At 39.9% G+C, this 26,033-nt stretch overlaps 1 protein-coding gene across 2 annotated transcripts; it reads right to left on the reverse strand.

Annotated features, from left to right (window-relative positions):
• Positions 1–14,704: 14,704 nt before the first annotated feature.
• Positions 14,705–16,799, reverse strand: LOC121246616 (AAA-ATPase At2g46620-like). Of its 2 annotated transcripts, XM_041144807.1 has the most exons (2): positions 15,858–16,799; positions 14,705–15,644 (listed from the first exon to the last, which is right to left on the reverse strand). In XM_041144807.1, the coding sequence occupies exons 1-2, from the start codon at positions 16,506–16,508 to the stop codon at positions 15,024–15,026; spliced, it is 1,272 nt and encodes a 423-aa protein (XP_041000741.1). In that variant the 5' UTR covers positions 16,509–16,799; the 3' UTR covers positions 14,705–15,023. The 2 variants fall into 2 exon arrangements, with proteins under 2 accessions (XP_041000741.1, XP_041000740.1); XM_041144806.1 differs by having other exon boundaries at positions 14,705–16,799.
• Between the last annotated feature and the right edge of the window lie 9,234 nt (positions 16,800–26,033).

The raw sequence follows: 26,033 nt of genomic DNA on the forward strand, positions 1-26,033 counted from the left end.
TATATGAAATGAGATAAAACTATCTCTATATCTAATCAGATTTATTAATAGAATGATTTATTGATAAAATACAATTTGATTTACAAAATTTAAATTTATAAATTAAATTCTATCACATCAACAGTATTATGCATATACTCCACACCACCTATCAATAAAATTTTTCTTTTACAATACATATTAATTTAAGTAAACCAATCTACATCCTTTTAATTGAGTATTACTTTTTTATAATATTTAATTAATATAATATTAAAAGCTAGCAGCATATTGGGCATATCACAATGAATGGTTTCTTCTTTTGAGGAATAATGATGTCATCCTACTTTTCAGGCTTTCAGCGATGTCACAACTTGTTCTTTGTTCTCCACGTTCCAATATTTGAGGGCAAACAGCCATACCATCGTTGTTTTTTTTTTTCTTTGGGGTGCCGTGCAGCCCACGCACTCGTGAAACATTTCACAAATGTTGATTATTTGATCATGGGTGTGCATCACATTGCCACGCAATTTTATTTATTTCTTATTAATTATTGTGCGCCAAATTCTTTAAACCTTTTTTTTTTTTTAAATTATATCCAACAATAATATCTTAAAATACTTCGACACATGTTAAGGATGTGTTTCACAACTACACATTTTTGATCTCCTACAATCAAAGAGTAAACTGGCTTGGAGGTTTTGATGGGACGCCTCCGATATCTAAGTCAGTAATAATATGAATCTTTTTAGAGCCAAATTATTCGAGAGCTTTCATTAGCGTACCTGGATTCTTGAAATAGAGTTTTTGACTTCTTAGGATCACTCGGACTAACTATTTCACCCACTATTTGAAATTCAAGTCTCGTAACATTCAGACTATTTACTCACTTTGAATGAGTGAATATCCCAACTGTCCTAAGATAAGCGGACGAGCGTTCATGTCCTTAATAAACTGGCATAAGCCTTATCGGGATAGAGGAGTTTGAACCTTGAGTGGAGTAATTCATCGGGCTACCATGATCTAGGCCCATGGTAGCACCCCATGAGCCCTTATGGTGGTATCAAAACTAGTGTTTTTAATTTCGTACTGTACTGGTCGGTATGGTCGAAATTTTTCGTATCGACCAGTGGCCGGTACAAGTATCATATGTATTTCGTACCGGATGGTACTGGCCTATAATTCGGCCTGTACCGGCCTGTATTTCAGCCTGTACCGATCGATATTTCGGCCTTCAATTTTTTTTTTCATTTTTTCAAACTACAAACTTATTTTTTTACCTCTAATTCAGACTAAACTATTTATAATTTATATATATATATGTATTTATATATAATTTATTCATATATCGACTATTTCAAAACGGTACACGAAACGGTACCGGTATCGATACCAAAATATTTCATTCCAGTATCTTGACTGACACGGCATTCGATATAGTATTCAAAACATTGATCAAAATCCTTCCACATGTATTAAACTAAAAAATATAAAATCACCATACATTATAAAATAAACTTTTGGAAAATGCTAGGGGACGGAGAATGTGCAAGTACCCCTCATTATACAAACAAGTACAAATGCACTTTTTATTTTTTATTTTTTTTCAGCCATTTTTTATAAAACTTAAAATATTTTTTTAAAAAATATATATTTAATAATAGTCAATTATTTAACTATTAAAAAAAATAATCAATCGATTTTATCGGTAGAAAATCTCGATTTAAATATCATTTTCTTAAACTTTTATCTATTTCAATCAAACGATGGCACATCAATTTTTTTATTATAATTATAATAAAAAAAATAATGGTGGACTCCGACGATCCGGTAATTGGCCACCAGATTACGGCCAACTCTGACAACCTTTTAGAGTGGCGAGAAAAGAAAGTCAAAAAAATAATCAGTATTAGATTTTTTAAGAGTTTAGGATTCTTAGAATTTCCCTTCCAAAAAAATTAATTTGATATGGTTTAATTGATTGTGAAATTAATAAAATTATGGCGTGGTGTTGTATAATTGGATGCTTATTAATTTACTTAAAAAACCAAGTAAATAATGGAATGACCATTCTAGTCTCCACTGTTGGGTTTCAATAAGTCTGGGCATTAAGCTTTTGGATTAATGATGATGAGAGAAGCAGTTCTGAGACAAGGAATACAACAGAAGCAGTCCCAGTAACCCCGCGAGTCCTCGTCCCGTGCAATGCAATGAGACTCGTACTTGGAGTAACGTTTGGGATTCTACTCGTTATTTCTCCTACGTTTGTCAGAGTCGTTTCATACTCACGTTGATATGCATGCCCCTTTATCAACCGTCGCAGGTATTTTTATTAGTCCCTGATTTTTTTTTTCTCCCCCTCACTTCTTATCTTCTTGTGCAAGTTTTATTTTCACTTCCTTCTCTTGCTTCGCGTTCGAAACCCTTCGTGCCTTCTGCACTGCAGACCCTCTCATCCTTCTTCTTGCATTGCTTTCCTCTATTTTCTGCGTACCCATGGCCGTTAGAAGAAACAAAGGTTCGAGCCCCTCTCGTGGCGGTGGTTCTTCGCGACCCCGCAATTCTCTTGTTAATGGCAAAGACGCTGCGGCTAACCCTAGTGTTGAAGGAGATGCTCCCCGTTCAATCTTTGAAGGTCATCGTTGGGTTTCCACCCTCTCATGTTAAGAACTAGATACTGCAAGAGACCACTTCAACATTCCCGATTTAGTGGGGCTGTCACTGCCTGGCCAATGACGTGGGGCCGTTGATGTCAAAGGTATTGCAGTTTTTGTTGTCCTCTATTTAGCCATGTTTTCAATTGGGTTTCGTTTGCTCTTCGTGCAGCCCATTTGTGACGTCTTAGACGCCTTAAGTCTTGTGTCGACTCGATTGGTGCAGAATGCTTGGCGTATTTTAATGGCCTAATGTGTTTTGTGGTGGCGGGTCTTGGAGCCCACTGGTGATGACTATCCTGACCTTACAGCTCGGGAGTTCCTTTCTATTCATGGGTTTAGGTGTTTAGATGGGAACCTTTGTAGCTTTAGGTCCCACAGCAAATTGGTTGAGCTAGAGCGTAAATATTCCCATGCCAAGGACTGATCGAAAATTTTTTTTCTTTGTTTCGGGTAGGGGGTGGGAATTTTCGGTAGATGAGGCCTCATATCGGGAAGTCCTTGTCAAACCTTCTTGGTCACCCATTCCCGATGAGCGTGCCCTTAAAAATTTGTTGTCTTCCCGAGAGGAAGCTCGTATTTGGGTGGTTCAATCTTAGGCGATAGCTAACATTAAATCCACTTGGTCTGATGCCCTTTTGACACCCACCAACATCGGTAGGTTCCTGATGGTACCTAGCCGGGCCAATGTACTTGGTCGTGAGATTCTGGGCGCCCCATCGCCGACGGGAAACTTAAAAAAGGGATCACTCTCGAAGGCATGGGTAAAAAGAAGAAAGCTCGCCTTGGGGCCAAGTCCTCAGACGCGTCTAGCTCTTCCAGGGGTGTTCCTTTGCCCCCCCTCCCCACAAGACAAGTGGTGGAGAGGGCCCGAGCAACCCTCCAGTGCCCAGGACCAGTTTGTTAGATGACATCATGGACCAGGCAGATGCCGAATTGGATTTCATATTGGAGGTTGAGGCAGGCATGAGGTCGGAGGCTAAGGTTGCCCAGACTTTTGGGCAGGTAGTCAACCCCGTAGGTGACCTTCATTTAGAGGGGGATGATTTTGACTCCGTTATGAACCCAAACTTCTTTAATGCACCTCCCATGAGCGGCCTTCCTTCCTCATTGAACGGCTTTGGTGACTCATTTCATCATGAAGATGTTAGCGAGCCATCTCCTGCTACCTCGACGGCCTCAGGTGGGGATACTCTTGAGTTGCCCTTTATATTCCCAAACCTATCTTTTGCCAGTAGGAGCAGGGTGTCAATCCTTTCCTCGCCCTTCAGTACTTTTCCCAGTTGGAGGGGCTGGTGAGGAACCTTCTCCAACCTTTCCTACATGTGATCTTCAAACTGGCTCTCCCAAAGGATCTCCATTCTGGGAGGAAGTCGTGGTGCCTTAATTCGATCAAACAGCCAGGACATCAACTTAGGCGACTGGTGGCACGTCGCCTCAAACTATTCGGGAGCTGTTCACCCCAGAGGGTGCTGCTGGGGTCTCCTTCCGAATTTCGAGTGCTCGCCATGGTGCTTCCTCTTCTAGCCTTGGTGACTCCTCTTAGCCTTCCAAGTCACGTCACAATGAGGCTTTCCGTTCCACTGTCCTCCACCTTCATAGTATCCATTCACCAGTGAGCTTCATTTTTCCTTAGTTTAACTTTCTGTTAGGCTGTTACCTTTTTGTCTTGAATTTTGCAGGGAATTGACAAATTGGTTGTTGCACTGGTGGAAGATCGTACAAGGCTCGAGGAGAAAAATGACTCAATGCGCGCATTCATTGGCAAAGCTCACGGGGTTGCTGTCTCTGCCCGAGCGGAGAAAGAATAACTGGTTGGGGAGCTCTCCTGAGTTGGATCCACCTTTTGCTTGCCTCTCTCCAATCTGAACTGGCGAGCTTGTTGGAAGAAACTGCGCTGTACAAGGCTAAAACGGTTGATAGGGAGATTGAACTAGATAATTTGGTCGCCCGCTTGAGTCAAGTGAAAAAAAGGTGGAGGGATTGTAGAAAGCGAAGGCTGACAACATTAGATGCCTGACTGCCTTAGAGGATGAATGTCAGGAATCCATTGTCCAACTAAGCATAACTCAGGGCGAGAAAACTAAGGCAAAGCAGGATTTGGGCAAGGCTAAGAGTGCTCTTAGGGAGCACGATCGCCATTATTTGGCTTTAAATCAGAGCTTGGAGACCTGTAAGAAGAACTTGGCTGCTTCAGAATCGAGGATATCCGAGCTGAATGGAGAGCTGAGCCACTCACAAGAACAGATAAGTCGCCTCCTTCCCCAGGTTAATTCCACATGCGCAGTCCGAGACTGTGGTTTTGGCCTTGGCTTCAAGCTCAGGATTAAGCATCTACTGGAGCTTTTGCTTGCACATCTTGAGACAGATCTTCGTAACTTGAAGTGGAGGGAGATAAGAGCCAGTCCTGCCGCCTACCATTACTTTGACTTTATCAGGTGAGGCATCATGCCAGATGCCTTCCCTCTTTCTCTTTGCCCTTGATGTTTTCTTCTTGTACTTTTGTTTTGTTGAACTTTGGACAATTGATCCTTGGTAGTTGTATATTTTGAAGTGTGGTTTTTATGTTAAGTGAAAAGAAGGATTTTTGTTGATTAACGAAGTATGACTGTAGTTAGTTTTGGTCTCAGTTATGTATAATTAAGTTTAAGGAAAACTAAGGACATAATTAACTTAACCAAAATTCAGTTGTGTGGCCTTTGGCAAGAAAGTGGAGCCTGAAAGTCCCTCGACCGCATAGCCTTAACGAGTGGAGAGTAGTAGGAAAGTGGCTCGACCGCGTAACTATGGCGAGTGGCGTAATGGGAAAGTTCCTCGGTCATGTAGCCTTGGCAAGAAGGTGTAGCGAGAGAGTCCCTCGACCGCGTAACTGTGGTGAGTGGAGTGTGGCGAGAGAGTTACTTGACCGCATACTCTGGTGAGTGGCGTAACAGAAGGATTCATCGATCGTGTAACCTTGGCAAGAGGGTGTAGCAGGAGAGTCATTTGACTGCGTTACAGTGGCGAGTGGAGTGTAGCAAGAGAGTTGCTCAACCGAATAACTCTGACGAGTGGAAGGTAGCGGGAAAGATGCTTGACCACGTAAGCGAGTGGCGTAACGAGAAGGTTCCTCGACCGTGTAACCTTGGCGAGACAGTGAAGCAGGAGAGTCCCTCGACCACGTAATCTTGGCGAGTGGAGTGTAGCGGGAGAGTGGCTCGATCACGTAACTTTGGCTAGTGGCGTAAAAGGAGGGTTCGTCGACCATGTAGCCTTGGAGTGAAAGTGTAGCGGGAGCGTTGCTCTACTGCGTAACTCTAGCGAGTGGTGTAATGAGAGGGTTCCTCGACCATGTAGCCTTGGCGAGAAGTTGTAGCAGGAGAGTCTCTCGACCGCGTAACCATGGCGAGTGGAGTATAGCAGGAGAGTTGTTCGACCGCGTAACTCTGGTGAGTGGAGTGTAGTGGGAGAGGTGCTCGACTACGTAACTCTTGCGAGTGGCGTATCGGGAGGGTTCCTCGACCGTGTAGCCTTGGCCAGAAGGTGTAGTGAGAGAGTCCCTCGACCCCGTAACCTTGGCAAATGGAGTGCAGCAGGAAGGTTGCTCGACTGGATAACTTTGGCGAGTGGCATAACGAAAGGGTTCCTCCACCATGTTGCCTTGGCGAGAAAGTGTAGCAGGAGCGCTGCTCAACTGCGTAACTCTAGCAAGTGGTGTAACGAGAGGGTTCCTCGATCATGTAGCCTTGGCAAGAAGTTGTAGCAGGAGAGTTTCTCGACTGCGTAACTGTGGTGACTGGAGTATAGCGGGAGAGTTGTTCAACAGCGTAACTCTGGTGAGTGGAGTGTAGCAGGAGAGGTGCTTGACTGCGTAACTCTTGCGAGTGGCATGACAGGAGGGTTCCTCGACTGTGTAGCCTTGGTGAGACGATGAAGCAGGAGAGTCCCTCGACCACGTAACCTTGGCGAGTGAAGTGTAGTGGGAGAGTGACTTGATCACGTAAATCTGGCGAGTGGCGTAAAAGGAGGGTTCCTCAACCATGTAGCCTTGGCGAGAAAGTGTAGCGGGAGCGTTGCTTGACTGCGTAACTCTGGCGAGTGGTGTAATGGGAGAGTTCTTCGACCATGTAGCCTTGGCGAGAAGTTGTAACAGGAGAGTCTCTCGACCGCGTAATCATGGCGAGTGGAGTATAGCAGGATAGTTGTTCGATCGCTTAACTCTGGTGAGTAGAGTGTAGTGGGAGAGGTGCTCGACTGCGTAACTCTTACGAGTGGTGTAACGGGAGGTTCTTCAACCGTATAGCCTTGGCGAGAAGGTGTAGCGAGAGAGTCCCTCGACCGCGTGACCTTGGTGAATGGAGTGCAGCAGGAGGGGCTCGACTAGGTAACTTTGGCGAGTGGCGTAACGGAAGGGTTCCTGGACCATGTAGCCTTGGCGAGAAAGTGTAGCGGGAGAGTTGCTCGATCGCGTAACTCTGCCGTGTGGCATAACGGTAGGGTTCCTCGACCTTGTAGCCTTGGCAAGAAGTTGTAGTGGGTGAGTCCCTCGACCGCATAACCATGGCGAGTGGAGTATAGCTGGAGAGTTGCTCGACCATATACCTTTAGCGAGTGGAATGTAGCAAAAAAGATGCTCGACCGCGTAACTCTAGTGAGGGGCTTAATGGGAGAGTTCCTTAACCGTGTAGCCTTGGTGAGATGGTGTAGCGAGAGAGTCTCTCGATCGCGTAGCCTTGGCTAGACGGTGTAGCGGGAAAGTGGAGTGTAGCGTGAGAGTGGCCCGACCGCGTAACTCTGGCAGGTGGAGTAACAGGAGGGTTTCTCAACAGTGTAGCCTTGGCGAGAAGGTGTAGCGGGAGAGTCCCTTGACCGCATAACCTTGGCGAGTAGAGTGTTCTGAATATGATCATAAAGTGGCAAGATAACATATAAAGAAAGAATATGACATGAATAACTGAGCTTAAGGACGTTCCTTCGATAAGAATATTTCATCGAAAATGTCTTAATAAAAATTTTCTGAAATTTTCATCATAAATAACTTAAGCATAAAATTTGCTCAAATGTTCAGCGTTCCAAGGGTGAGGCAGTTCATGTTCTGCTGCTTCTTTTAGGCGATAGGCTCCCTGGCAACTACTGCCTGTGACTACGTATGACCTCTCCCATCTTGGGCCCAACTTTCTTTCTTTTGCGGTGGTCACTCCAATTTCTGTTGACAATAGGTCGCCAACCTTGAATGACCTCGGCCTTACTCTCTTGTTGAAGTACTGCTCTGTCTTCCTCTTGCAGGCGACCACCCTAGTCTCAGTGCTCACTCTTCTTTCTTCTAGTAAGTCCAGATGCTCTTCCAACTTCCTTCCATTTTCATTGGCGTCGAAGCTCTACCTCTTGTGGCTTGGAATCCCCACTTCCCTTGGTATTATGGCTTCAATTCTGTATGCCAGGACTAAATGAGTCTTGCCTGTTGACGTCCTTGGTGTTGTCCTGTACACCCATAAGATCTCGGGGAGCTCATCTGCCCATGTCCCATTTTTTTCGCCTACCTTCTTCTTCAATATCCTCACAATGGTCTTGTTGGTTGCTTTGACTTGTTCGTTTGCCTGTGGGTGTCCGGGAGATGAATACTTGTCTTTGATCCCAAGTTTTGAACACCACCTACGATAATGCTCTAAATCAAATTGCTTGCTATTGTTGGAGATGATGTTTTGCAGTATCCCAAATCTACATACGATTGCTTTTCATATAAACTTCGTCACACTTTAAGCAGTCACCGTTGCCATTGCCTCAGCTTCTGCCCACTGGATGAAGTAGTCGACGGTGACAATAATTAATTTGGTTTTTCCTTTGCTCGGGGGCATATGGCTGAGCAAACGGCAATGAGAAAGTTATCGACTTCAGTTCTTCAGGGGGCATGCTCGGGACTGGCGCATGTAGCTGGCACTGGACACTTTTTTACGAACTCATTTGAGTCTTGTACAGCGTTGGGCCAATAGTATTATGCTCTCATGACTTTCACCGCCAATGACCTTCCTTTTAAATGATTCCCACAAACGCCTTCGTGTATCTCCCTTATCATATACTCGGCCTCTTCCTTTGATATGCATCTTAGTAATGGGCTAGAAAAATCCCGCTTGTACAATGTTCTGTTTATCAAGGTGAACCAAGCTGCTCTGATCCTGGTTTTTCTCGCCTCCTTTAGGGAAGTGGGTAGCTCCCTAGCTATCAAGTACTTGATGATATTATCTGCCCATCTTGGTGACTTCCCTTCGATCTCAAAAACTTTCTCTCCTATGGCTGTTGTGTCTACTATCCTGAGAGTTACTTCCCATGGCAATATTTCCTCCTGCCTAGTCGATGTTGCTCATGCTAACCGATCCACCTTCCAGTTGTCCCCTCTGGAAATCCATTTGATCTGAAAATACTGGAACTGACGGGATCTCTCCTGGACATGACGAAGGTACCTTATTAGCTTTGGCTCCTTCACCGAATATTCTCCAGTGATTTGGCCCACCACGACTTGGGAGTCTGCTCTCATTACGATTGCCATTCCACCTGACATTTCAGCTACGACCAACCTTGTGAGCACCACCTCGTACTCTGCTTTATTGTTCATCACGTTGAATTTCAGTCGGACAGCATGAAATGACTCCATGCCGCCGTCCACTATCATGTGGATGCCCACGCCACCTTCTATTCAACAAGATGAACCGTCGACCTGTACTAGCCACAGTTCCTCTTCAGGTGCCTCAAGTGTCTCATCGAGAAATGTCGTCAGTTTCGCGACAAAGTTGGCCAGGATTTGTCCCTTGAAGCAATTTTGAGGATATAACTAATTTCATACTCACTTAGCTCGTTGGACCATTTCACCAGTCGCCCCGAAGTGTCAGGGCTTTAGAGTACTTTCTGCAAGGGTGTGGAGGTGATGACTCTTAAGGTGGGCTTGGAAATAAGGGCGCGACGCAATCGTTGTGTCGACATCACAACTGCGAAAGTGATCACCTCTATCTTCGGCAACTCTATCTTCGGGTATCTCCTCTCAGCCCTCTTAAAGCTTTGTTGACATAATACACCAGTCTTTACTCCTTAATCTCATCTCTAACTAGAGCGACTGAAACAACGTCTGGGGTGGTAGCCAGATACAGTGATAAGGGTTCCCCCTGCTTGGTCTGACTAAGCAGCGACAGGTATTCTTTTAGTTATGTGAATGCTTCCTCACACCATGCATCCCATTCTTGGGCCTTCTTTAGTACTTGAAAAAATGGCATGCACTTGTCCGTTGAATGAGACATGAATTTGTTGAGGGCCGTTATTTTCCCTTCCAATTTTTGGACCTCATTAAGAGTCGTGGGTGACTTCATCTCGATGATAGCCCTAAGCTTCTAGGGATTCACCTCGATGCCCCTTTTGAACATCATGAAGCCCATAATCTTACCTGATTGCATCCCGAATGCGCATTTGGTTGGATTGAGTTTAATGTACTGACGTAGCACACTGAAAGCTTCTCTCAGATCTTCCATGTGCTGCCTAAACTCCATGCTCTTTACCAAAAGGTCATCCATATATACTTCCATATTCTGGCCTATCTGATTTTTTAACCTTTTGTTTGTCAGTCTTTGGTAAGTTGCTCCTGCGTTCTTCAGTCCGAAGGGCATGACAGTTAATAGTACAGGCCCTTATTGGTTATGAAGGCCGTTATCCTGGTCAGCACGACCCATCTTGATTTGGTTATACCTGGAGTAGGCATCCATGAAACTCAACACCTTTCGACAACCAGTTAGGGTACTGAGTTTCCTTGATAAATCTTGCCGCCAACAATCGATCCACCTCCTCTACCTTTTCCTTATACTTCTTAGTGCTGAAATTCCTCTTCTTCTGCTTAACAGGCCTTACGTCTGGGTTAACGTTTAGTCGGTGCTCTATAACCTCTTTACTTTTCCCTGGCATATCCTAATGATTCCATTCAAAGATGTCTTTGTGCTCAAGGAAGAGTTGGATTAGCTGGACCCTTTCTTCCTTCACCATTGTAGTTTCGATCCTCACATGGTTACCTGGCTGGGTCAGATCAAAGGGGATAAGTTCCAATGGCTCATCGACTTCTCTCTGTCTCAGCGTTTCCTCATCCCTCATTTCCGCCTCCGTTATGAAGACTTTAGGGGGTGGTGGCGGGAGAGTCTCATCGTCGCATGCCCGCAACTCTACTACTTTCATGTCTTGCTTTCCTTTAATTCCTGCACGTAACACTCCCGGACAAGCACCTGCTCATCGCGTACCTCGCTAATTCCCACTTTCGTGGAAAACCTCATCTTCAGATGATAAGTGGATTGATCGCTCTTAAGGCGTTCAATGTTGGTTGGCCTATAATGGCATTATACGCCGACTGCATCCTAACCACTCAGAACTCGGTTAGGTGGCGGTGAGGTGGGGGCCAATTCCCACCTACACAGGTAGCGTAATGGACCCTATGGAGTGAATTGCATCTTCTGTGAACCCCTTCAACATGGTTGGTGCACAAAACTAGCCCATTTTTAACCCCATTCTCGTGAAAACGTCCCAAAACAAGATATCTGCTAATTTCCATGATTTAATAATATCCTTCGCGTCGTGTAATTTGCTATCAGCATTGTTACCACTAACGCATCATTGTGTGGGTACACTACTCGAGAGTCATCATTATCAAAAGAGATTGGGAGAGAGGTTTGTACCCGCGCCTGCTTGGTAGGCCTATCCACGCTGTATATCTCCTCATTTCTTGCCCATCTTGCATAAGCCTTCATTCCCGACGAGGTTAGCCTTCCTTCTGCATACCCCTAGCTATGGTATGGATCTCCCCCTAAAGGTGGGTTTCTTCGATCCGTATCTTGTCTAGATTGGTGATTTCTTAGTTCCTGTGACCTCTTCGTCCTTTTAGGTAATTCTCTTCTTCCTAGACTCTTGTTTCGTCTAGGCTTACGCTCCGGTCTTCGGTCGTTTAGGATTCTTTGAATTTCCTATCTAAAAAATTTAATTTGATATGGTTTAATGGAATGTGAAATTAATAAAATTATGGCGTGGTGTTGTATAATTAGATGCTTATTAATTTACTTAAAAAAGCAAGTAAATAATGGATTGAACATTCTAGTCTCCACTGTTGGGTCCCTTTCAAGAATCCAGTCTTGGCATTAAGCTTTTCGATTAATGATGATAAGAGAAGCAGTTGGGCAGACAAGGAATACAGCCACCCCCCATGATTGCTCTTTTCATGAAATTAATGTCTTACTTTGGTTGCTGATGAAGAAAGCAAAGGCATGTCATGATCAAAGCAGGCATCTGAATTCGTTTTTCTTTTTTTTTTTTTTTTTTTAAAATATGTGGGTTATAATTATATTATTGGGAGAAGAGCCTCAGTTTTTTTAATTCTTTTTTTAGAAACTATATAAAATACATTTATAATTATCTTAAAAGATATATATATATATATATATATAATAGATTTATAATATCTGTTATTGTTTAAATATTACTATATATTTAATAAATACTATAAAACTCTCCTCATATCTACCTGTTCCAACTCGAGAGATATATATTCTAATACATAGGGATGGATTAGACTAATATATATATATATATATATATATATATATATATATATTGGTGGAAAAATGCACATGATCATTGACCATGTGTCAATATTTTTCAATAAGTTCCTCGATAGACTCAGGATCGCTCTGTCAAATGCATCTACAACTAAATCCAGCTGTGTGTTTTGGGCATCCATATCCATTAGAGTGGTGTTACTCTCGGCCTCTATCTGCTTATTTTATGTATTGTTTAGTATAAATTGTACTATTTTTTAAATATTTTTTAAACATACTTAAATATTTAAAAAATAAAAAAATATCGAAGCACTAATAATTATTTCATTAATCATTAATAAAAAAATAAAAAAATTAAATATATGAGCGGTCAAAATGAGAAATAAAATGAAGAGGCATACTAACATTATTCTATATATTATTATACAAATAACGTGATCTAAAATAGTAATAATATTGGAGCAATCTTTTATATAATTATATTTTAAAATAAATATATTTTATAAATTATTTTATTAAAATATTCCTCCTATAAATTATTAAAAGATTGTAAAAAACTTATAGGTCTATTGTTTCCCTTCTAGAAATCTCTCTCTTTTTTTTTTTTTTTTTTTTTTATACAACAATGATTTACAAACAAATCACACAAAAATATAAATTATAATCATATAAATTCATAAATTTTCCTTTTATTGAATAGCTAAGAATGGCTAGAAAATAACACCTTCTCAAGAGAAATATTTGATTTTTACAAAATAAAATTTATAAATTAACGTAATTCATTGTCATTGTTTAGATTATAAAATTATAATTTTTATAATATAAATTTATAAATTTATTTTTATAGAATATATTGTCTAAAGAATATAATAAAATTGGGGTGGAGAATTGACCACAGAAAGTAAGCCCCTCAGAGAGAAACTGCTTTTATTGACAGGTGATGGATCAACATCACCAAACAGAGCAATGAATTGAACAACTTTGGCTGAGTCTGTGCGCAATGACAAATTGCCTTTATCATCATGATGAAGATCAGAGCAAGAAAACAAAGTCCCTTCTTTTTTTTTTTTTTTTTTTTTTTTTTTTTTTTTTTTTCTGATGTGGAAATGGAATTACCTCTGCTCTCCAAAAATAGTGCTAAAATCCTCCTCTACCCTAATCATAAAAAGACTCTGATTTTCTGTGGCCAGTGACTTCGGTCACTTGCAAATTGCAATCAATCCGGCAAGAAAGAAAAGAAGACAGATTTGTTCACAGCATCAATATCTACTTTACAACCCAACATAGCTCACATCAATTTGTAAATCTATATCCCAATCATTTTTTATATAAAAGTATTGGACTTTTCTCATAATTATAATAGATCTCAGCCTTTAAATTTGGTAATGTGAAGTATTTTTAAGTATTTTGTTTGTAGTATTAAAAAAATAATAAAAAAATAATGATAAAATATTAAATAATAATAAAAAATATGAAAAAAATAATAATAAAATAATAAATAATAGTGAGTTATTCTGAAAATACTTAAAGTACTTTCAATACCCAAATAAAACTTTGCAAGTAATAAACTCTTATATTGAGAAGGCACTACTTTGTCTGTTCACAAGCCTTGAATGCAACATTGAGAAATGAAGAAAGAGAAGAGATGCCTCTAACTAGCCAAAGTCCTTTTATGATTGCTAAATATAAACTGTGGCAACATTCATAGCTCATATGAAACTGCTTCATTCAATTGGTCATATGCTTTCATCCCACAATTCTTTAACAACAACAGCAACTATTAAAATAAAAAGAATAAAAACAACTCAACAAATCTGTACAAGAAAGCTGCATAATACAAGGAAGCCTGGGAAGGCAAACAATATAGGAGAGAAGAAAAATGAAACCCCCCCTCCAAACTTTCAAAGCTTCTCTTTTGATACTGTAATAAGAGATCATTTTTTAATAATTTCAGCGATTTGCCAGAACCAAAATAGAGATATTCTGAAAATCAGGACAAAAAAGCTTCAAACCTCAAATTCTCTAGTAGCAGAAGCTAGTGGGGCGTTGTTAACTTCCAAGATGACTAATAATCAAGATCTCGCAATAATGGAAGGAGATGCTCAATCGGTATTTACAGTTATTGAATGCCTCCATTTTGGCAAATCTTACCCATCATCGTGGATATTCAACAAGTCTCCCATCATTGCCAATAATTGAAATTTACAAAATTCATTGATCACAAAATCGATATGAACACTTAAATGATGCAATGGTAAGCAACCAATCATGTTTTTGAAAACTTATCCATATATAATCTACCTAGTTATTTCGAAAGTAGAAAAGATCCACTGTAGCTACTTTTCGTTATTCTATAATATTCTTGCTAGAAAAAAGAAATGAAAAGAAAAAAGCTGCATAATCATCTGTTCAATTGTATCCACCATTAATAATTGAGCTAATGCTGCCATCAACATGCCCACAAAGCTAGCTAACAAACAAACTAAAACATTCCAAAGCAAACTCCTCCCCCTTGAAGAATTGTAAAACATCACAATATCATATATCATTAGGAAATATCAGCATCAAGAAAATAATAGTTACTGAAAACGTGAAACATTACAAGTAGAGCTGGAGATCATAAAATTCAAGAGGAAGAATATCATTTCCTTGTAAACTTTTGCTTTGCTTTGCATTTTTTAAAAAAAATCTCAACCTTGAAATGAAAATTGATGATATCCCCATCACATTTCTAGCTATCTGAATTCCAACCAACCTATACACCCAAATGGAAAAATTAGGCCCGTCCAAGAAGCGCCGATATTTTTTTACCCGAAACGTTTCGAAGCCGATGTGATTGTTACCCTTCCTTGTGCACCGAGCCTTCATCGAACGACTGAGAATGAGAGACTTTGCAGCTTTTCATCCTCAAGAAACCGTAAAGTTTCCGAAACTCCCGAACGGCATGGCCGCCTTCACTTCGGAAGGACGCGCCCGCTTCCTCCACGGACTTCCTCGGTCCGTCGGTATTCCCCAACCGTTGTGCAATCCTCCGTTCACTGTCCGTTTGCAATGCCGTCATAACCGATTTTATAGCCCGGCTCGGCGAATTCCGGTTTGCAATCATCAACTCGCCGATCTCGGCCGGGCTTAAACTCGCCCCGGTTTGGAAAATCTCCTCCACCTGAGGGAAGAGCTTGTGGTCCTTGAGCCCCAAGTAGCTGCTCGCCAAAGTTTTGAAAACCAAGAAATCACAGAGAGGAAAATGGATATGGACATCGATACGACCGGGTCTAAGCAGAGATGGGTCGACGCGATCCTTGCTGTTCATCATCGTGAAAACCATCACTCTCTCTTCGGCGCAGCACGAGTTTAATATCCCATCCATGAAGTTCAGTACTCCCGACAAGCTCACACCCGTCGATTTCTCCGTCAGAAACCGATCGAGGTCCTCCATGACGATGATGGACTTGCTCGTTGTCTGTAACAAAAGCAAATTCAGATCCGAATCATTCAAAACCTTGGAGAGATCGATAACGTAAACATCGTAGGATATGAAATTCGCCATGGCAGCCACGAAGCTTGATTTCCCAGTTCCGGACGGACCGTATAAGAGAAAGCTTCGCTTCCAAACGCGGCCAAGACGGTGATAATACTGTTTGGATTTGACGAAGGATTCGAGATCGGACTTCACCTTGTTTTTGAGGTCGTCTTCCATGGCTATTGTATCAAAGGTCGAAGGGTGCGTAAAGGGAGCGGATCTCCACCTTCCGTCACCACCCCCGGTGCGATGATGATGATGGTGATGATCGTCGTCGTCCTCGCCGCGCTTGATATTCATGTACAGCTTCAGGTCTCGCTGTTTTCTCAGCTCAATTTCATCAGCCACCGAGTGGATGTGCTGGAGATACGGCCGGAGGATTCTGCGCTTGTCCGCCTTTCGGACCTTCAGCAGGAAGCTTCTGCAGTTGTTTCGTAGCGTCTTGTCAGCGTTGGTCCATGTTAATACGGCGTCGAGAAAGTTGTCCTCGACGGTCTGGTTGGGGTCAAGGCAGAGAACGATGTCGTTAGGCTTCTTGCCGGTGACAAGGTTGGTGAAATCGGAGTCTTCGAGACTAGACAAGGAGTTAAGGTAGAGGGAGACTCTTCGATAAAGCTGATTCTCTTGCATACTTTCATTGAATTCGGGGACTTTGAGGAACTGGTGAACATGAAAGCAATCTTCGATCCATCTCCACCATTTCTTCACGACATAAATCAGCCCGGTTTTGAATAGAAGCACCCGAATCAACACGAGAAAACAAACAAGTGCGATACCGAGAACAATCAGGGTTCGAACACCCATAAAAAAAAAAAGAAATCTCTTTATGGGTGTTTCGAATTTTCCTTTTGGGTTTTGGGTTGATCGATCAGAGAGAAAAATATGTGACGGAGAGAGAGATGGATGGGGGAGTGTTTGTTTTTTAAAGAAAACGCAAGTCTGAAAATTGTGTGCAACGAAGACGACAAGCTAGGGATTAGGGAGTGGTTTTCAATTCTATAAATATATAAATTACCTTAAAATTATAACGGGAGACGGCTACTTGCCGGCAAAGGTAATATTTCTGATTGAGAGAGGGAAAGAGAGAGAGAGAGAAATTCTCTAGAGATATATTCTCTTTCTTTTTGCTGCATCATGGCTACCGAGGAAAGAGCCCTTCTATATTGACAGGTAGGAAACCCCTTTTATTTCTCCGTCATTTCGAGAAACTTTCCAGTCGGGATAGTATTGAGTTTTTCAAAATTTAATTTAATTTTTTATGTTAAATAATTTTGCTGTTAATAGACTTTTTATAAAGTTGTTTTCTCGCTACCCTCTATCGGCCAATTTTTGGGCTGCAATCCGGCCCGAAGCAATCAGATTTGTGCTCGACCCGACTTGAGTGTTTCCATTCAAGGTTTCAAACCGACCTGACTCAACTTGAATAAACAGAGATCGGATCGAACCCGTATGATCTGACATTCACCACATAGGGCAAAAAAAAAAAAATCTACGTTCTTCACTTCTGCATCGATGCACAAAATATTTATATCATCTGTATAATCTGATCACAATATCAAATTATCAATATCAGATCAACATTCCAAAAAACAAAAAATAAAAAATGCAGTTTGCAGCATTTCAACGTCTTCTTCTTACTTTACTGACAGGAGAAAAATAAAAGAGAAACCAAAAGGAAATTTCTTGGGAAACAAACAGAGAGAGAGAGGAAAAACTATTTTAGCACTTTTTGTAAACAAGAAATATTTAGTAAAGAGATCAGACAAAGGTCAATCATGAATTCCATGATCTTCACTTCCTTAGACATCGTGTGTGCGGAGTTGTTGGGCCAAAAGGTGAAGGCTTCCTTCCCTTCCATCGCCAAGGGCAGTAGCGATACCAACGCCGCCAGCATCGACGTGAACAAGAAACAGCCACCATCAGCAATGTATGTTAAGAAGGAGAAGCAGACGCAACAGAGGAGGTCACCGCGGTTCGCACAGGACTTGGATGGGTTGAATTGCTTCGAGACTCTCATCTCTTATTAGGTGAACTGCAGTTTGCAGAGAGGGGTTTCGTCCGTAGCGTCTTTTTGCTTCATAGAGAGAGAGAGAACGGCACTAGGGTTTGTGTTGGATAGAGAGAGAGAGAGAGAGAGAGAGAGAGAGAGAGGCTAGGGTTTGTGCTAGATAGAAAGAAGAGAGGGGGGACTGCGGTTTGATCAGTTTCGTCGGCTTAAAAGTGGGTTGGACATCATCTAACCCGCATCTAATTTTAATCCGATTTAATGTGGGTTGATCGAATCGGTTTTGTTAGGTGGGTCGGGCTTATTGTGTTTATGCACAGGCCTACCGGCCATCTCGTGAAATAAGTGAAGGAGAGCTAGATGGTCCAATTGGAAAGCCTCAATAGTTTTTTTTTTTTTTTTTTTTTTTATTTTTTTATTTTTTTTTATTTTTTATTTTTTCATTGAGCGAGAGAGCCTCCAATACTTAAAATCAAAAGTATATATTTTTTTTAATTTTTTTATTTTTATGGATGAGAGCCCCCAATACTAGCCTGGATTATTTTTATAGATGAGATAAGATAAGAAAAATTGAAATAAATTGAGATTAAAGTTAAAAATTAAATAAAATATTATTAAAATATATTTTTTTAATATTATTTTTGTTTTAAAATTTGAAAAAGTTGAATTGTTTATTTTATTTTATGTAAGAATTTGAAAATTTTGAAATGATTAGATTAGATAAGATGAGATGAGTTGAGAGTAGTTGTGAAAACAAACATGACCGATGGTCGAGAAGTTTTATAGGGGCTTTTGGTTAGAGCTCTCTCTCCCTTTTCTCTCCAGAGACTCGCCCCCAGCATAAACCTAACCTGAAGAAGGGGGGGGGGGGTGTGAAGCTTCAGCCCCTTCCTCCCTCCTTCCATCTGGTTAGACTAGAGATTGTATAGCTCTTTATTTTTCAATTTTTGTTTGTTTTTCGGTCCAAAGTATGGTGAAATGTCGATTTGCTATTTTATGGAACCCAGTGACCACCACGTGCCCCACTGCAGGATTCTTAGGCTGTCAATCCTTCGGATCGCCGAAAGCTTTCCTCGATTGGAGCAGTGCGTGAATCACACGCACGGGTCAAAACAGTACTGAGATCCACGTGCCACTGCACCAGGAAGCTTCTATTGCCGCCACGAAGCTTCTACTGCCGCCACATATGGCGTTTCTGGAACCAGGGACCTCGGTTTCTTTAGACTCGACTGGTTGCCACACTCCTAGCTTGGCGCGTCTCCCTCACGAGCTATCACAATCTCTTTGTTTCTTGTATTTTACTTTCCTTCAATCTGAAAATTCGAATCTACAGTTGTAATTCATCATTTTCACATCTATCTTTATATTTATTGTTATTTCCTTTTGTTTAGGTAAATGTAAAAAAGAAATAGTCTCTTGGACATTTTGTCGATAGAGTGAAAGTCCTTTCCTTCTCTAGAGGGTGGAGTTTGAAATTCCTGCTTTGAGCAGAGTGTGGTCTCTCAGACGATTTGTCTGTAGAGAGTTATAGAAGTTAAGACCATACCAGTCACAAAGGAATTTGTGTACTGGTGGAACTCCAACCGTGAGTAGTTGTCTTGTAATCTGGGATTTTTCCTGTATGTATCAGGTCATAGCTGTAACTTCACTTTCATGAATAAATGAAGTTTATTTCTCATTAAAAAAAAAAAAAAAGTGAATAAGAGCAAGGGTATCTTTGTATTTTTGTAATATCTTAAAATTTTGTGTATAATAATGAAATGATCTAAATGAAAGTGTTTTATTTGGTTTTGAGAAATGAGATAGAAAATATATATTTAAAATAAATATTGTATTAGAATTTGTGAAAGTGAATAGATAAAGTTAAAATAATTTGAATAAAATGGTTTAATATTATTTATGTTTTGAAATTTATAAAAGTTGTATGGGTGTGTACACCCACCGCTGGGGACTCTCGTTAGTTCATTTTAAATTTTTTTAACACTTTTAAATATTTTAAAAAAATTCACAATATTATTAGAGAACATTTTCTTAATGACTAAGTAAAAAAACTTAAAAAAAAAATTGGAGCGGGAACTTCGGTCCCTAGCTTTCTCCAAGTTGTATTTATTTTTGTGTTTGAGTAATGATTATGTAATGATTAGATAAAAAAACTCAAAATTTTGAAATTGAAAATTATTTTATATTTAAATGATATTTGTGAATAAAGTTATGAGAAATTTTGAGAATTTTAAAAATTTTAATATTTGCCAAACATGCCCTTATTCTTATTATACTATAAGATTGATATTTGATTTTATTAATTTTTTAAATAATTATCTATAAAAAATGATTAGATATAATATCTTCGACCTTGTCAATAATGACGTATAGTGAGAAATCAAAATCCGGATACGAACGAACATCTATCTCTACGCGTCCACAAAACCGAGTCATGGTATGGGTACTTGGAAGATATGATGCGTTTATGATACTTGGAACATCTATCTCTAAATCAAAGACCTCATCAAACTCGTCCTTTTCATTTTTTTTTTTTTTAAATTTTTACTTTCCATTACCGATTTGGAATTTTGTTGAGATGTTTTGGATTGGTTTAGATTCAGAAATAGAATGAAATAGTTTTAGATGAAAGATAAAAGATAAAAAAATATTATTTTTTAATATTATTATTAATTAAAGATTTAAAAAAATTAAATTGAGATTTGAAAAAATTAAATTTTTTATTATATTTTATACAAAAATTTAAAAAAATTATAAAATAACAAAAAAATTTAAAACATTTTCTAAATCCAAACATAAACTTACTCAGAAAATAGTTACGCTACTTTTACGAGCCAAGCCAGTGTGTGAATAAATCATTTATTGTAAAGTTCATTACAGTTAAAGAAAATATAAATAAAATGCAAAAGCATTTTTGTTAGTTTTTTTTTTATGGAAACATACTCATTTTATTAATGAACTGAAGTTACAAATACAACTTATCAATACAAAAAAAATCCAATACATGGAAAATCTAGTCTATAAGCCAAACTACGCATCAGCTCTAGGGCTTCCTCACACACAAATTCCTTTATGAAGGACATTTTCTTAACTTCTAAACAAACTCTCTCATAATAGAGAAAGCGTTCTGTAAAATAGAACTTAAAGACCCTCTCTATCCTCTTAGGGAAGATGAGTACGAGACACTGCTATGGACATCAAATCTAATAGCCTATTCCTATTTTATTAAAAACTAAACTAATAAACAACTACAAATAAACACATTAACAACTACAAGACCACAAGCACTGGTGAGATCCCAGACGTCACGCCTACCGCAAGTATCCTCATCTCGAGCTCTGATGGAACGAGCACCCAGCTCATGCACGGACCACAACAGCCCGGCCGTACGACCACCGGCTATAGCATCGCCCACCACTCTCGAAAGACTCTTGCCCCGGATTACGTCCGATCCAAAGGCCCAAACCTCACTCGGGTCAACAAAAAACAACAACAAAACAGAAAAACAAAACAACTACAAAACACTGAAACAGAAACATGAAAGAAACAGAGAAAATAAAAACGGATGAACAGTGCACAATGGGTAGGTAGTGGCTCGTGCAGAAAACTGTTCACTCTGGGAGGAAAGCCGGCGGTCAGACTTGGAAGTCTCGGAGTCAGAGGTTTCACAGAAACCGAGTGTGGCGTCGGGAGAGGGCTCCTCAGTGGCGCGTGAAGGCCACGCGCCAATGATATTCGAAACTTCGTCCCGCGCATGCGGGCTACGCTCCACTCCGACGGACGCCAGATTTGGAGGTCTTGAAAATCGACAGGTAGGTGTCATGCCGGTGGGGTGCGTGTAGAAATGTGACGGCTGGAAAGACTTGAACGACGATCCTCCCTTATTTGGCTTAAAAAAAATAAAAATAAAACAAAAACACTACACAGAGATAAAATGGACAGAGAAGAAAAGGAAGAGGGCGGGGGGGGGGGGGGGAGACGAACTTTCGATGGATCTGAAGTTTTGAGAACTTTAGAGAGAAGGGAGAGGATTTCTCTAGAGAGAGAGAGCATTTTTGTTAGTTGATGCGACAATCATTAACATCATTGATGTGTCTAGTGTGTAGTCATATTTAATTTTTGTATTTTATACTACCCTCTTACAATTTTGTAGAGAAAGCAATCTTGAACTTATCATCGGCTACTTTTAAGTTCAAGAATGCATGCAACCATTACCTCTATGGTATTTATAGTGGCGACTCCATTTTTTTTGCGTGAAGTTCTCTCACAACATTTAGGGTGTGTTTAGATATTAAAGTGAGTTGAGTTGAGTTGAGTTGAGTTGAGTTGAGATAAAAAAATATTGTTAAAATATTATTTTTTAATATTATTATTATTTTAGGATTTGAAAAAGTTGAATTTTTTATTATATTTTATGTTAGAATTTGAAAAAGTTGAAATGATGAGTTGAGATGAGTTGGGTTTTCTCTCTCATTTCTCAAAACCCAATAAATATTTAATTTAAAATTATTTTACTATTACTTACAAAATTATCATCAGTCATCTCATTTCATTCCCCAAACATCCCCTAAATGCTTGCGCGTCTCACAAGGAGATCTCTTCTCTAAGTGCTCTCTTGTGACCCATCATTTTCTGCTCTCTAAATTGCCTGACTTAAGCCTCGTTAGCTTACACAGATGGGATGAGATGAAAAACTTGTGAATAGTAATGAGATAATATAGGAATAATAGTGAAATGATTTGAATTAAGATTTTTATAGAGTTTTGAAAAAGAAGAGAAAAAATTGAATAAAAAAATTATAAAGTTAAAAGAGGGCTAGAACATAATTTTTTGATATAATTTTTGTTTTATGATTTGAAAAAGTTGAATTATTTTTTTGTTTTGTTTGAAAGTTTAGAAAAATGGTAATGATTAGATGAAAAAGTTAAAAATTAAAAATTAAAAAAAAATATTTGTGTTTGAATGATGTTTAGTTGTTAGGATGAAATGAGATGGAATGAAATAGTTTGAAAGGTTTGTACCAGGCTTTAGTTTCATTAATGTTGTATGCTCTTTGTTGTCACATCATTATTAATGTGACTCCATAGAGTTATACTACATACAGTTATTTTTGCGTATTCTTTGTACACTCAACTGATGTGATTGGTCAAAACAGTTATTTTATATTAAAAAAGGTGACACAACTAATCACATTAGTGGAGTGTATAAAGAGTACGAAAAAGTGACTGCACATAAAGTTTTTGCGCCTGTTATATCTCACTCGTTGTAGGTATATCACCTCTCGCCTGCTTATAGCTCGCCTCATGTCTTGATTTGGTGCCCAACTCCCAATAGTTACCCCCAAATTCCGGCCAAGTTATCATGCACTGAAGTTTTGGAAATTTTGCCTTTTAGGTCACTCTTAAGAGAAGGACATGCAGAGCCTTCTTGGATCTTCCGTCGGTTGGTCTCGGGGCCTTATCAGACATGTCATCGTCCTTCAATATCCTTGCTCCATTTTGCGCTCCCTAACATTCTTGTCTATTGTGATTCTCCACTCTGCACGTTCCTAATGGCATTTACGGCACAGTTCCCCCATGTGGGCCACGTATCTGTGCGCCATTACTCATTCCATCATGTCGATTTTAATGTGCATCTCTCGTCGGTTCAGTCCCTGGCCATCGCTTTGTATAAAACTTTCCTCTTACCTTCTTTCTTTTCTTTCCTTCTTTCTCAAGCTTTTTTTTTTTTTTTTTTTGATAAAGAAACTTCATTGAAATAGCAACATTACATCAATTGGTATCAAACCAAAGTGTATGACTAACAAAAGAAGGGATCTGCTCCCACCAAACATTAATATCAACAATGTTCCAAGCATGTTTAGCTAAAGAATGGGCAACTCCATTCCCAATCCTACTAACATGTTGAACATGAACCTCCTGAAAACACCCCATAAGCAACTTGGCTTCGTTAATCAGATTACCAGCACTAGACCACGATTCCTCTGCTGACTGCAACTCCTGTACTACATTCAGACAATCACATTCAAGTATTAACTTAGGAATACCAAGTGGGAGGCATAGTTGCAGGCCTCTCAACACAGCAATGGACTCGATAGTGGCTGCCCCATCAACGTCCTCTTCCTGTTTACAGGTAGCCATCACAATACTTCCACACATATCTCTTAGGACAATCCCAACACCTGCTTTTCTTAAATTAGCAAACACAACACCATCTACATTCACCTTGAGAAAAACCTTAGGTGGAGCTTGCCATTTAGAAACCTTTTGCATCTCCCGGACTGTTGCAGTTTGCACTTCATTAAAAGCTTTGCACATGGATAAAGCATGGTCAGTTGCTTGTACTGGTTGTATCAACTTTACCTCCATCTGCCAAAGATTGCACTTGTACCATAAGCTCCAACACAAAATAAAGAACACAGTTAAATCATCTTCACTTCCTTGCCTATGAACCCTTCTCACCGTATCAATAAAGCTAAAGGAGGATTGAAACTGTTATAACATTCGAAGAAATTTTTGTCACAGACTAGAAATGGTAGAACAAGTGAGCAAAGCATGACTAATATCTTCCTCATGAACATGGCAGAAGCCACAAAGAGACTCCACTTCAACCTTTTTCCTCCTGAGATTAGTGAGAGTTGGTAAAATATCCTTACATGCCTTCCAAGCAAAATTTTTTATCTTCCTAGGAACTTTCATATGCCATATCCTCCTCCATAAAGTTCTGTCATGCATCTGCATAGATGATTCCCCCATACATCCAGCCATTAAATTCTGGATAAGCTTGTACGCGCTCTTGACAGAAAACTTACCACTTGCTTCCTTATCCCATATCCATTTGTCCAACACTTGAGTTGGAACCAATTGAATATTAAGGATCTCCTCAGCTGTATTTGGATTAAAGAGAGCTCTAACCACATGTGCACTCCAATTTTTACTAGTAGAATTAATTAGACTGTTTACAGTCCGCTCCTCATCAACAAATGCCCCATTTTTGTTATCCAACTCAGGATGCAAAATTCTTGGTCCAGCTAACCATGGTACCTTCCAGATCTTCATTGCCTCCCCATTACCAACCCGCCATCTACATCCTTCCATCAGCCATCTCCTTGCCTCAAAAATACCCCTCCTAGCATATGATGGATTTCGCCCCAAAGAAGCTTGGAAAAAAGTACAATTTGGGTAATACTTAGCCTTAAAGATTCTGTGCAGTAGAGAATTTTCATTTTGTAGCAGCCGCCATCCTTGCTTCGCCAAAAGAGACATATTAAACATGTGTAAACCCTTAAAACCCATCTCACCTCTAAATTTTGAAACACACAAATTCTTCCAACTCAACCAATGGATTTTCCTTTCATCAAACCTTTGACCCCACCAAAACCTTGCCATCATCATCTCAAGCTCCTGGCAAAGAGTCAACGGTAATTTAAAACTACTCATTGAATTGGTGGGTATGGACAAAGCCACTGCTTTTATAAGGATTTCTCTACCCCCTTGAGAAAGAAGTTTTCTTTTCCAGCTTTGCAAGTTAGTCCACACCCTAGTCTTAATCCCTTCAAAAGCTTGAGCTTTAGATTTTCCTACAAAATTTGGCAAATCGAGGTATCTATCATACTGCTGGAAAGTGTGCACACCCCATAACTGCAGTAGCTCACGTTGTTGAATAGCATCCACATTCTTGGAAAAAACCATGGCTGCTTTGCTTTTGTTTATCATTTGCCCTGAAGCGAGTTCGTATTTATCCAAAAGGCCCTGAATAAAATTGGTTGTGGCAGCATCGACATGACAAAAGAGAATACTGCCATCGGCAAATAGGAGATGAGTAACCATTGGTGCTCCTCTACAAATTTTAACTCCAATCAGAGTCCTGTTCACCTCAGCTTCCCTTAGCAAAGCTATTAAACATTCAGTGCAAAAGAGAAAAAGGTAAGGGGAAAGAGGAGCCTTTGCCTAATCCCCCTTGTAGGCACAATGAGGCTATGTGCAGTCCTATTAATTAAAACTAAAAAATTAATAGTTTTAATACACTCCATGATAAGGTTAACAAAATTGGTTGCAAAGCCCAATTTGAGCATAATTTTTCTAGAAAGCCCTATTCAACTCTATCATACGCCTTGCTCATGTCTAACTTAATAGACATATACCCTTTCTTCCCAATCCTTTTATTCCGCAGAAAATTCACTAGTTCATAGGCTATTAACACATTATTACTAATCAACTGCCCCCCCCCCCCCCCCCCCCCCCCCACAAATGCACACTGTGATTAAGAAATTATGGCAGGTAAAAAACCATTCATTCTATTCACAATGACCTTAGAAACCAGCT

The sequence above is a fragment of the Juglans microcarpa x Juglans regia genome, chromosome 1S (assembly GCF_004785595.1).
Source record: "Juglans microcarpa x Juglans regia isolate MS1-56 chromosome 1S, Jm3101_v1.0, whole genome shotgun sequence".
In the NCBI taxonomy this organism is placed as follows: Eukaryota; Viridiplantae; Streptophyta; class Magnoliopsida; order Fagales; family Juglandaceae; genus Juglans; species Juglans microcarpa x Juglans regia.